This window comes from Magnolia sinica, chromosome 13 (assembly GCF_029962835.1).
Source record: "Magnolia sinica isolate HGM2019 chromosome 13, MsV1, whole genome shotgun sequence".
Classification (NCBI taxonomy): Eukaryota; Viridiplantae; Streptophyta; class Magnoliopsida; order Magnoliales; family Magnoliaceae; genus Magnolia; species Magnolia sinica.
Genome location: NC_080585.1, coordinates 23,482,211 through 23,496,140, shown reverse-complemented (window position 1 = coordinate 23,496,140; position 13,930 = coordinate 23,482,211). Strand labels below are relative to the sequence as shown.

At 39.7% G+C, this 13,930-nt stretch overlaps 1 protein-coding gene across 1 annotated transcript; it reads left to right on the top strand.

Moving 5' to 3' along the window:
* Positions 1-2,849: 2,849 nt before the first annotated feature.
* LOC131223253 (protein DUF642 L-GALACTONO-1,4-LACTONE-RESPONSIVE GENE 2-like) lies at positions 2,850-9,395 on the top strand. Its single transcript, XM_058218598.1, has 3 exons — positions 2,850-3,000; positions 7,076-7,573; positions 8,614-9,395. Exons 1-3 carry the CDS (start codon positions 2,922-2,924, stop codon positions 9,132-9,134), a joined length of 1,098 nt encoding a protein of 365 aa, XP_058074581.1. The 5' UTR covers positions 2,850-2,921; the 3' UTR covers positions 9,135-9,395.
* Positions 9,396-13,930: the final 4,535 nt, after the last annotated feature.

Sequence of the window (13,930 nt, the reverse complement as noted above, 5' to 3'; positions counted from 1 at the left end):
AGCATTTAATCCTGATTGTTTTGTGTGATATGGCTCGCATGAGTTTTGGATCAGCCCAGTTTTTAGAATACTATTCCATTGAGGTCTTGAAAAAACAAATGAACGGAGTGGATTTTTCACAGACATCTTTGTGGGCCCCATACAACCCTAAGCACAAGATTATCTTTGTGTATTTTGCACCTAGCAGGGTCTCTGGCAATCTGCTTACTTATCTATAACGGAGAATTTTGAAGGAGTAATTGTTATTGTTTTACCAACTACCTTCAAAAAACAGAAAGGTTATTAGTTGTTAGAAGTTCATAGAGTCAATCCAAAAATTCAACTACCATTTAACCAAAAGTCACTCAATTATACAATTTAACACCATCATTGTGGTGTGCACACTTGAGTTTTGAATCTCCTTGTAACTGAGCTTATGTTCCACCATTGGACAACGGAAATAACACAAATATCAAAGTGGGCCCAAGGAAGTTAAGTCCAACAATGCCATTCTTTGAATTTGGTTTAAGGACCACCGATTTCGAAGGATTTAAGGGTAATTCAAATTTATCGATTGTTTGACAAGGTAGATTAGAAGGTATTCTAAGTTAAGGAGATTTACAATCCTTACTTTTATAAAGTTTTACAATCCTTTTATTTGATTTGGATTTTCAATCCTCTCATTCTTTAGTTTATTTTTAGAGGGAGGAGAGTTGATCGATCCCAAGGATTGACAATCCCAAGTATAGGAATACAATATAGTAATAATTCATTGATACTGAAATCGAATCCTCATGGAATGAGGAACATAACTTACAACTAATCTAAAGGTAAAGAATGTCTGAATTTTTTATCCAATTAAGTAGAAAATGATTTTAAAAATTAATAAATACAAAACTATGGATATGGGAATCCACTCATAGCAATCATAATATTTTATTCGCTGATTCAATTTTTATAATTCAATTGAAATCGAAGTTCTATTCTATCTAATTATGAGATAAGTATCTTAAACCAATCATTAATGTTAACAGTAATATAATTTTAATTGAAGGATTCTCTTATGAAGCATTCGAATCTCAATTACTGGGAATCAAAAGTATATAAAGTATTCTTAGGTGAAAATAGATTAATCAATATTATAAATTGAATCATTTTTTAATTCAAACTAAAAATTATTAAATCAAAGCATTCATTGTACCTGTAATGCATAACAAATAAAAAAAACAAACAACTCAAAAATTTCAAAGTAAAATTTAATTTATTATTATCATGCAAACTAATATTATTAAATCAAATAAAGTAAATATTGTAATTGAACAACAAATTTCATCATTTAGCCTTAACTAAGAGATTGGTTTAACACGGCTAACACTTAAAATGACAAACTAGATTTGAGGGATCAAAGAAGAAATGCTCCATAGAAACCCTGTCACCCCTAAATCTTTCTCGTGAACCTTAATTAGTACTTAGAACAGTTTAAAACACCCATTTAAATAGAAAAAATCTGCACCGATTCGAAACTGACTTTAAATTTACACACTTTTGTTATGCTTTAATTGTGCTGACTGTAGTCTTCAATCACACAGAACATTACTTCGATCGCACCGAATAAGTTAATCAGTTATGGTCGAATTTCTTCAATATTCATCTCAAGTTCATGTCTCCCTCAAGTCACACCAAATTCTCCTTTAGTTGGACTGAATATGGTTTCAATTGCACATAAGTGTTAAGCTGAATTATTTTTGAAAATCACTATTTCTTGATAGATTCTTCTGTACACATTCGGTCAAATCGAACCAACCTTGGGTGGGACCAAACAGTCTGTTATTTCTGATAATGCACTGTATGATTTTTCAGTATATTCTTCATCCATTGTCTTTGATTTTTTTGTATTTTTGGCATGTAAATTATTCATTAATGTCCTCCAAATATCTAATTTTCTATTAACCATTCTTTTGAGCTTTAAATCCTCTTTTAAGTGCTTATTCATATTTAAGTCCAAAATCTCATCGCAAGAAGAAAACATATATAATTATATCGAATTAACACTTAATTACATGAAAATATAATATAATTAAGAGGATAAATATGTAATATTTAAGAGTTATCAAAAAATGCATTAGTAACATATATATTACTACGCTTTTGTTCCATTATGCACATGGCTCATTGGTTATATCCCCAAAACAACCAAATTATCAATTGCATCACTAAATTTTCTTCGATAGAATGATACGAGCAATCCTACCATTGTTTGTGTAAACCAATAATTAAAATTTGTTATTTAGTCACTTGGTTGTAATCCCTTGCTTGGAAATTTATCATTTTCACCCAAAGTATATATTCAATGGGTTTATTATAATCATTTTGTCAAACACCGAATACATACGCTAATTAAAAATATTAAATTTAATTCAACATTTTAATTCGAACTATGTGAATACACAAACATAATTTAAGTGCACATCTAGTTTTAAATTACGGGTTTCCAATCCATGTGCCAAACACAGCCCTAGAATTCCAAATCTAGGGATTTCCAATCCAGGTAATCCAAATCCACAGTGCTAAACAGGAGGCATTAGGAGCATGAATTAGGTGTGATTTTATGCATGTGCTCACCAGAATTAGAGCCACAATTTGAACGGTCTTGATTGATAACCCACGAGTCGGTGGACCTTAAACGATCGTGAACCGACACAACCGATACGGCTCGCCGATATCTTTAAATGTTTCTCTTATCGTGTGATATATCTCGTACCGCTGATGAAATGACAGATGGTTGGGACGTGGCACTGCCAGATGGTTACAAGTGCTCATGTTTTAAAACTAATGGCATTTCCGACATTTCTTACAAATCTGAGGTACTTTTCGTAGTATGGCCAGCATAAAGACCGACGAGCGCCCTCTCAACTCCACCCATCTGCGCTCTCTCTCCTCTCATGGCCGCAATGCTAACCTTCGCTGCGCTGTCTCTGCTATTTTGCGCCGGTGGTCACATCGCATTAGCCTTCACCGACGGTAAACTCGAGCTTCTCTCTACTGTTGAGTCTCGGCCCGAATGTTATTTCTAGTAATTTTTCCTTTCTTTGAGGGTGTTTCGAATTCACTGATGAGGAGTTGTAAGATACTCAGGCTGCGTATGTCGCTTCATACGCAGGCACTCAGAAATTGTACACGTGGCATATACTAACTCAAATAAAACTGACTTGATTGTGCAGCCACCGTTGACAAGTAACACACCCAAGATCAGATTGTTTACGCAATCCTATGATTCGGGGACACTTGTTTAAGAAAACGGGACCGTTGGATTTTTTCACTTTAACCGTCTAATAAATACTTATTAATCCGATAATTAGATAATCAAATAAGCTTAGTTTGTTTTCTCATGATACATCTATACTAACTACTATGATTTGGACGGTTCATTTTGTCTAATTATATGCCACGTGTACAATCTCAAAGTGCCTGCCGTATCATTCATCACAGTCTGCCGGAGTATCAAAGCTTTTCTCCTTATTTCTAGCTTCAAACTGGGTAACTAAGATGCATCCTGACCGTCGGAAAGTTCTGGGGTAGAAAGTGAGAAATCCCCACGCGCAGTTTTCCACGTAGCACACGTGCCGACCTGGCGAGTGATTCTGACATTGGGCCGTTGAATGAGGTGGCCCCACCACATCTGATTATCTTTTTAAGAAGCTGTGGGCCCTAGCTGAGTGGACCGTCCTGATTTTTTAGTACTGTTTTCTTCAGAGTCGGGCCATCGTACGAACCACTCAGAAGCCCCACACATGTGACTTGTCGGCGCACATGGTGGGGCCAGCAAACTCCAGAGTTTTCGTTTTTAATTACTACAACACCCCTGTGTTCGCAAACTAGTGCGGTCTTACTTCAGGGGCATTTATGGCATTTTATTTAAAAATTCATAATCATAACTTTCCAAAAATACCCACCCTCTGTTTCATGCATTTTCGCCATGGGCGATGTACCTGGACGCGCTTTTGTTTTTTAAAAAACGACGGAAAATGTTATTCAGCTGTCAAGGGCATTTTCGTCATTTCGTATTGGCACTTATTTTCAGAACATGTTCGTAGGTCGGCTCATGTCACGGACACTGCTACCATGAAAATGACAGATTCTGCCCTTGTAGCTGTCATCTATTTCAGGGTACACTCGTAATTACGGCGCGTCGTTTTCAGGTTGAAATATTTAATAGGCTATTCGCGCGCGCGGAGGAATTGAAGAGCAATTCACCGTACGTGTACTAATTTGGAACACGTGTGAGAAATAAATCCATTCATTAGCTGGGACTTATCTTGAACGTCCCCTGCTTCACTCTTCCAGATTCAGCGTACCTTATTGGACAGTCTGATTTTCTGGCCATGGCATATTCCAAGTCGATCCCATCTGATGAATGGCATGGATCGCGTATACATATTCCACGCGTGCAGGTTTCCTGTGAATGCCTTGCTCCATCTTTACTCGCGTGAATGTCGCCTGCAATACTAGTTAGATCTCGTTGCAAATTGCAGCGAGGTATATTGACAGAAATGCCCATCCACGGCCCCAGTTTCAAAGTCCCAGACGTCTGGACGCGGATTTCCTGCGAAAGCCTTTCGCAGGAAGTTCCTGCGCTGGGAACGCATGTGGGGCCCACTGTGATGCTTTTAAGAAATGGTACATCTTTTTGTGAGTCCAGCCAAAAATAAACCGTATCCAATACTTAAGTGGGCCAAAAATAGGATAATTGAACGTCCACGGTTGAAATATTCATGGGCCAAGAAGTTTTGAATCATGCTAATATTTATGTTTTCAGTTCATCCCAATAAGAATGATGTTATTAACGGTATGAATGGCATGTAAACATCATTGTTGAACTCAGGAGGTTTCAACATTACAAATTTCCTTAACCACCTTTTTCCTTTAGTACGGCTCACTTGAGTCTTGGATACTGCTAAAGTTTTCTTTTACTCTACTAAAATTAGCTCACAAAACTGATGGGCGGAGTAGATTCCTGACAAACATCATGGTGGGCACCGGCTAAGTTTACAGCGCAGGAGCTACCTGCGAAAGGCTTTCGCAGGAAATCCGCGTCCGTCTGTTTCCGTTCTCTTCGGCATCTAAGGGACAAGGGTATTATCGTCATTTCAGTAAGTTCTCACTATTGATGACGAAAGACCGTCAACGTGGCCCAGTAAGAGTTCTCTTAATCTTAAGCGTACACCCACACCAGTTGCACGTTCAACGTGGAAATCCTGTACGAGATCCAAGCCGTTATACGAGATCCAAGCCGTTAATCAGTTGGACCACATCCAATTATGATCCGATCCAAAAATTAGACCGGTCCACCCTCCTACCTTCTCATCACGACTCGCTGAGTCCAGACTGTCCATCTATTATTGGCTCACTTTGTCTAATTGCATGAAATCCGTCCCGTCCATCAGGTACAATCACCCCTTGTTAGACCATGATCCCAGAAATCAATCTGGTTGATCACTTAAGTGGGCCACCTCCACAAACCTTCAACATGATACGCTATTCAATACCTGAGTTCTGGAATACTTTGATTCTTGGGGAATTCTTTCAACCTGATGTGGCCCTTCATGTGAATGGATTGGATGGCACATAAACACTAATCTGGGCCCCACACAACTAATGGCTGGACTCTGGATGCTCATGATTTTTGGTCCCAAGATGAATACGTGGCCGCGTGCCTGATGGACGGGTTGGATCTGATGAAAGTTTCACCCACGTGACTCTCGATCCTACTACTGGTGTAATTTCCAACCGTGGGCCATCAACCGATACCTGGGTAGGACCCACTGGTCGGAAGGTCTGGATCCACCTGCCCATAATTTCAGCATTTTTAGAATGACGAAAATACCCTCCATTTTGGGAAGCATGTCATCATCTTATTTGGACCCGATCTGGGGTTTGGACGCTTCTCCTTCGCTGTCCGATTTGGTTCTCACATGGAGAGTTTTTGTCGCTTTCCGAATCGGGGCCGTGAATTATGGTGGTAGATGCTAACCTACGCATGTGGACAACGTGACCCACGTAGTATCTGTAACGGACTCGAATCCTCGGCAACCACCGTTCTGGAAAGTGCTGGCACCGTCACGACTACATGCGGTCCACCTCGATGCGTGTGTGAAATCCTATCCGTCCATCAGTTTATCCACCTTATTTTCGCCATACATGACAAAAATCGGTCCGAAATTCAGGTAGGCCTTATACCACGGGAAGAATGTAAAAACACGGCTATGTACTGTAATTTATATGGTGTGACCCACGTGAGTTTTTAATCAGGATTATTTTTGCGTTTCTCTTCATCCTGATGGGGATCACCGGATGAACGGGTAGGATCGCATATAAATAAGTCGGTGGGTCACAAGGTTTCTATCATGGGCATCCCCTTCTTCACTGTTCCTTGGGATGTGGACAATCTAAGTTTTGGATCTGCCACATTTTTGGGTTTGGGCAATGGCATGAGGTGTCACAAATGATGGACGGAGTGGATGTAGCACGCATGTCACGGTGGGGCCACGTAGCTCGGTTGTCGCAGTCTTCCTACAGCGGACTCGCACACAGCACCGACTCTGTGCTGGAAAAGCTCTGTGGGACTTACCATCATGTATGTGTATCATCCACGCCGTACACCCATTCTGCCAGCCCATTTTAGACGATGAGCCCAAAAATGAGGCAGACCCAAATCTCAGGTGGACCACACCACAGCAAAACAGCGGCGACTGAACACCCACCCTTAGAAACTTCCCAGGGCCCAAATCTTTATTTTTCATCCAACCTGTAGATTAACTGGATCAACCGATACCTTGGTAGGACCCAAGGGTTGGAAGGTCTGGATCCACTCCCTAAGGTAGGCCCCACTATGAATGGCCTAGCTCAAAATCAATAATACCCACTTATCAACTCCTTCACACGTGCATGAGGAAAAAAAGGGCCAGCCCAGGATTGCACACGTGGGACACATTGACACGTGTGGACCAAACTGTCATTTTTATTTTTGCATGGAAACAACCAAATGCATGAGTTTTGAACCTGACCACTGATTGCATCATACACGTTGGAAATGTAGGGTTACTGCCCAACGGCAACTTCGAGTATGGCCCAAAACCCTCACAGATGAAAGGAACGGTCGTGATTGGCTACAACTCCATACCCCAATGGGAGATCTCAGGCTTCGTTGAGTACATCGAATCAGGCCACAAGCAAGGCGACATGCTGCTGGTGGTGCCGGAAGGAGCCTTCGCCGTCCGGCTGGGGAACGAGGCATCGATCAAACAGAGAGTGAAGGTAGTGAAGGGGATGTACTATTCACTTACATTCAGCGCCGCCCGCACGTGCGCACAAGAGGAGCGGTTGAATGTGTCGGTGGCGCCGGACTCCGGCGTACTTCCCATGCAGACGTTGTACAGCAGTAATGGATGGGACTCGTATGCATGGGCTTTTCAGGCAGATTTTGATGTGGCGGAGGTGGTGATCCATAATCCTGGGGTGGAGGAGGATGCGGCATGTGGGCCCCTCATCGATTCGGTGGCGATGAAGGCTCTCTACCCACCCAGATTAACCAACAGTAAGTTTCATGGCCATTTGCTATTGTGATTAGGGCTGAAAATCCGGCTGGTTGGATAGCCCAACCCAAGTTTTCTATACCTCAACCCAACCTCAGGTTGGAAATTCTCAACCCAAGCCCAACCTAAGTGGGCTCGGTCGAATTGGCCGGGTTGGTATGGTGGATACATGTTAATATTTTCATTACTACATTAGTCTATTATATTTCAATACATGTCGTATTTTTTTACCTATAATTTTATTGATTATTTATAGTAAAGAACTTACATTTTTCTAAATAAACGAGTTAAAATATAGGATAATTATTTCTTTAAAAGTCGTGACGTAATCTATTTGGGAGAGAGAAATCCAGCTTATCTTGTTAGCTTGAGTCATCGGAAATGACATGGACCAATGAGACCCAACGGCATTGGAATTTCCCGTGCCTTCAACATAGATGATCCTTGGGTTGGGTCAGGCAACTGAAGACCTCGACTCGGGCCTGACCCAAGGTTTATTGGGTTGGTGTTTGTATAGCCCAAGCTTGAGACCGAACCCAATACATCCTGCCCGAGCCCAACCCAATGTCAGGTCGGTCGGGTTGAACCCGCCCGACTTTCAGCCTTAATTGTGATGTGATCGACATGTTGATGGGCCTGACCAAGCATTGTTGGCCTTGAATCATAATCAGATCACTAAATAAAGACAATCAATGGTGATCAGAGCTTCATGACCCACTACTGAGTTCCCAACCATTGATTTGGTGATCAGAGACAAAGACCCACCACTAGCTTTCGATTTTTGGTTCCCGCTTAATGAGTTTCATACGTATGATAGATGTTAAGCCCCTGGCCTGGTTTGGGCCCATATGTTGATTTGGGCGGGCTGGCCTTATAAAGCCCACTCTATTCAAATTTCTATTTGGCTTGAGCTGGGTCTGGCACATTGACTGTGATTGATGCCTGGATGGCTGGTAATCCAACACAATACACCATAGTTCGGTGTATAACAGTCAGTGCATATATTTTACTAACTAACACACATTTTAATCCAAATCAACAGAGAATTTGCTCAAAAATGGTGATTTTGAAGAAGGCCCATATTTGTTTCCAAACACAACATGGGGTGTCTTAATCCCACCCAACATAGAGGATGATCACTCCCCACTGCCCGGTTGGATGGTTGAATCACTCAAAGCTGTTAAATACATAGATTCAGACCACTTCACAGTTCCACAAGGCAAGAGAGCAGTTGAACTCGTCGGCGGCAAAGAGAGTGCGATCGCTCAGGTGGCTCGCACCGTCCCAGGAAAGGTTTACACACTCACATTCGCCGTCGGCGACGGAAGTAGCTCATGTGAAGGGACCATGACTGTAGAGGCATTCGCAGGGAGAGACACCGTCAAGATCCCGTACATCTCAACCGGCAAGGGCGGTTACAAGCGAGCAGTGCTTAAGTTCACTGCTGTATCCACACGAACCCGGATCATGTTCCTCAGCACATTCTACACCATGAGAACCGATGGGTCCCTCTGCGGGCCGGTTATCGACGACGTCAAGCTGTTGAGTCTTCGTAGGCCGTAAGAACTTGCACATGTGAGGTATTACTCATGCGAGATGTGTTGTACTTTTTCTTTTCTTTGGCTATATACATATATGGTGTGGTGTAATGCTAGTAAGAGGCTTTGCTTAAGCTTATCATGTCATAAGTATATACAGATGTGATAGAGAATATTGCAAGGAGTGGGATTCTTGTTATATTTCAATGTAACTTTGGGTAGAGAGAAATGCATAAGAGTGAAAGGGAAATTTCTATAAATAACTTCAAATTATTGCTTTGGTGCACCTTTTATACCTTTATAAAGCTCTTATCTCTTTGTAGTGGTTTTGGGGGACTAGGTCTCATGGCCTTTGGGCCCATTCATTGAAGAGGTGTTGTACAATGATAGGGAAACCATTCAGCAAGGTGTGGGTTTCTTTTATTACTGTTAGGTTTTATCTATTATAGTTCAAAAGCCCAAAATCTCGACGCCATTCGACGTTCGGCCGGGTCGGGTCGACCCGAATAATAGATTAGAACTAGTTTTCTCTTATTCTTTTCTTTGTGTATTTTTCATAATATACTGTCTATGATTTTATAACTTCTCTTTTACAATCAATTACTGAGATACGCCTCCCTTTCCTTGGGAGACAAACACGCGTGCAATGATGATGATTGGGATTCCTCAATATCTCAAAATTGGTGGGATATGGTTAACCCTATTACTGATTTTTTTAATGTTGTCTTGATGAGTTGTGAAAGAAGAGCTACCTTGTTTAGCCTTTATTCTTTCTAATGTTGTAGTGTTGTTATCTTCTAAATTGGATGCATTAATAGATGTCGTGATGCTAATCTTACTTTATGTTGGGCGTGGCTCGATGAGTAGGCTTGGCAATGTACATGTCTTGTCAATGAGTCTTGTTGAGTCAAGACCGAGTCTCGATGAATGAATTTATTAGTGACTCAGCTTGATATTTCATTTAGTGACTTGCTAAAGGTTCAAGTTGAGCCACCAAGTTTTAAAATTATAATATTTATTTCCTCCAACCAAGTAAAATTATGTTGGTCCACTACAAGGATGTAGGTAATTCTCTCAAGGTGAAATGAAAATTTGTGAACTGCGGGAAAGTAAATGAGGAATTATTGGGAACTTATTTACTCAACTAAGTGATGGTCCTTTTGGACATGATGCTTGGACCACTCGACGGTTGGCACTTGAATTCAAACTCACATGAATGCACCAGAAAAATAACTCTAGTATTCAGCATGGTACCATGTGTGTGTGTGTGTGTAACAAAAGGCTAACAATGAACTAACCACCAACTTGTACCTTATACTTGTATTGGAACTCAAAATAACAACAATTTCTAATATCAAAAGGCATTGGGAGAAAGCATTTTAGCCTAGCAACTCCCTAAATAATAAGACTCTACACACATCTTATGTGTGTATAACTAGAGGACTTTGCAAGAGACATCTGGTTTGTTAGTTTTATCATTAGCCGCAAAGATAACCAACTGGGTGTGCAGTTTCTTTGTAATTATCGACCACCCTTTTATGCATTGGAGTAAAACATTCAAATTGTATTCACTATAGTGACCCGTCTATGGTTGCTTCCAACATCTCAAACTCATTAGCCATCTTATACATATTGAGGATATAATCACTTACAAAAACATCATGTTTAGCTTCAAGTTATACATTTGTCTTTTTAAAGTTTAGACTTGGGCAACAATTACCAAATTGAACATTAATGGGTTTACTTTTTAAAATAGAATTCGGAACTTTTAAGAGCTTAAATCAGTTGTGAGAGACTAAAATAGTTACTTAAAAATTATTAGAATTGGTAGAAGTGATTAATACACATCAAAAGCCTTCTAAAAATTTTGTAATTGGAAGAATGGAATTGAAATTGTTGAGGTCAAAATCTAGATCACCCTCCACTCAATGCAGAGGACCTTCAACAAACCTTAGTCCTGCACAAAAGGGTAAGCAAAGGAGACCCTGGCTAAGTCGAGGGACCCTCCGATGCCTAAGTCAGACTAGGGAATCTGGGTTTAAGTTGTATGTAGAGAGAGGGTGTGAGATCTTATGTACCCTCTAGCAATGGGGTCCCCTGGTATTTATACCTGGGGGTTGAACAATCCACGTCCGTCAATCTCGGCGTGATTTGCTTAACAACAAGATATTGTGATCGTGGAGATATCATCCGTAATCTTTGGGTCGTACGGCGTATCGTGTCTTAAGGGCACGTATCATTGGGCAATATCTTTGGTCGCGTCCATATTTAAGTTAGTTTTCAGGCTTGACACATGGAGTATCTTCACCTAAGCTAGGCCTCAGACTGTGTAGACCAGAGACCGAATACTTAGTAGTTGGAGTTTGCTGAATGAAACGAAGGGCGAGGATCAGGGCTCTTCTCAGCCATCCTTCTTCAGATGAGGACGAGGGTTCGGATCGGCCAATTAGGACTACAGTCCCGAGTCGGGATCCATTAGTGGAGAGCTTGTCTCAACTAATCTGCAGTCGTAACTTAGGGGTCGGCTCATACTTGAAGTGGTATCCTCCTTCCAAGGCCTTATTAACTGATTCGGGTAGCTCAGACTGACTCCGATTATCCTTGCGCAAATTTCCCCATAACAGAAATTAAATTACCAAGAACTACACATGAAGAAAGAGAGAGAGAGAGAGAGAGAGAGAGAGAGAGAGAGAGAGAGACAGACCAAATGTGGAAATTATGAAAAGCATATTGAAAGGAAAAAGTGTACCTTTATATTTTTTTGGCAAAAGTCGTAGCCAGCGCCAAGTGTGTGTTGAACTGGTATCATACGAAAAGCCTTCATTCTGAGACACTAGGAGAAGTATAAAGTCAGAGAAAATCATATATTTTTTAATCTCTGTGTGTTTAATTTAATTAATAGCGCATAATCCTTTTTTTTTTAAAAGGAAGCTCGATAATAAAGAATTTGCGCGTGTTTTCAATAGAAGGCATAAAAACACTACAATTCGTTTACAAGTAAGGTAATTGTTAGTAAATATATAAAGTTTGATGACAAAACTGCTTAGAATTGAACCGAGAAAGAGAAGCAATCACATGGGATACATATAGATTTCGAATATAATGTGGTAGATCAGGGTAATTCGGTAGCCACTTCTCCAAGTTCATTTTATCAGATGCTCCTTAACCGTTGACATCATCATCTATATTATCTCCACTTACAAATATACTTCCATCTACTTATGTCAACTGTAGAAAAAATCTTCTCCATACATCTAACCAGTCCTCAAATATAAGAGATTTTAAAATTGCCTGTAATGATGATGGTGGTTCGATTAATTGTGTTATTCACAAATAATGATTTTATAAGGTTTATATAAGTGATCAAATGATAGGTGGGTAAGGGTGATGGATGAAGAAAATCAAAGCAAATTAGAAAATATTACACATGAGAGTTGACTAAACACCCAGAGAAGCACAAGGTAATTTGTGTGAGGTGGGTCTATAAGACCAAATACGGGACGGATGGATCCATTGATTGGTGCAAAGCAAGGCCAACAGTGAAAAACCCTAATATTGACTATCATAAGGTATTTATTCCTATTACTTGCATGGAATCAATTCAATTATTAATTACTTTGGCAACACAAAATCGATGAAAAGTCCATTAAATGGATGTGAAATTGATTTTTTAATGGCATCCTTAGAGAATAAGTTTATATTGAGATGACCGTTTGTTACATAAAAAAGAAACAAGATCACTTAATGTACTAACCTAAAAATGGCGCTTTACAATCTCAAGCAAGCTTTAAGAGCATGGTACACTCGCATCGACTCATATATTCACCATAGTGGGTCCATGAATGTCCCAATGAGCATGCTATTTATGTCAAGTGCAATCATTGTGATGATGTATTGCTAATATCCTTATACATTATGGTATAAGTTTCACAAGCAATAATAATGTTATGATTAGTAAATCTAGAAAAGCAATGGTTTGGAAATTCGAGATGACGGACATGTGTCTGATCACAACACATTATCTTGGAATTGAGGTCAATTAGGCAATTGATGGGATTTTTATATCTCAATAGAAGTATACTACTTGTGAAATTCGAGAAAGGTTCGAGATAAAGAATTCTAAGCCCGTACACATTCTTGTGAAAATTAAATTGAAATTGAGAAAAAAAAAGTGTTCTAATAAATCCCAAATACTTCAAATGATTAATCCGAAGTCTTCGATACTTAATCATAATCGGGCTTTAAATCATATGTGGTGTGAGGTTACTTAGTTGCTGCATGATGTCTTCAAGCCAGATTCATCTCCAGAAAAAAATAAAATAAAATTATATACACTACTAAAAATATACATTTGATCACGATATCCTTTATTCGCATGCTCAAGAATTTAAATTTTTTTTCAATTTACAGTTAGTAATTAGACCGGTAATATGAATGGCAAAAAGAGCATGCTAAGCTCCGTGTTTTGTACTAGAAGTGATGCATTTACATTGTCCTCCCGACTGTTGAGGATTAGTTCATTGCAATGACATTTTATACAAGTCAAGCCATTTTAGCTAAGGAGAATACTTGAGGAGATGTACAATATTAAAGATGGTTTCACAATTATTTGTTGTGATAAGAGTTCCATGATCTCTTTTATGAATAATATAGTATTCTATGGACAAAGCACGCACCTCAATATTTGTTATTACTTTATTTGAAGATCGTAAAGAATAATAATATTGAGTTTGAGTATTGTATGAATAGTAATTAAGTTGTCAACATTTTCATGAAGCTAATGAAGTTTGACACATTTGATAGGTTAAAGAAGAAGTTGAG

Excerpts from the sequence above, each read along its gene's own strand:
- LOC131223253 (XM_058218598.1), top strand. The coding sequence starts at position 2,922 with ATGGCCGCAATGCTAACCTTCGCTGCGCTGTCTCTGCTATTTTGCGCC. Across the intron at positions 3,001-7,075 it reads CGCATTAGCCTTCACCGACG|GGTTACTGCCCAACGGCAAC; the intron begins GTAAACTCGAGC and ends TTGGAAATGTAG. Across the intron at positions 7,574-8,613 it reads CCCACCCAGATTAACCAACA|AGAATTTGCTCAAAAATGGT; the intron begins GTAAGTTTCATG and ends CCAAATCAACAG.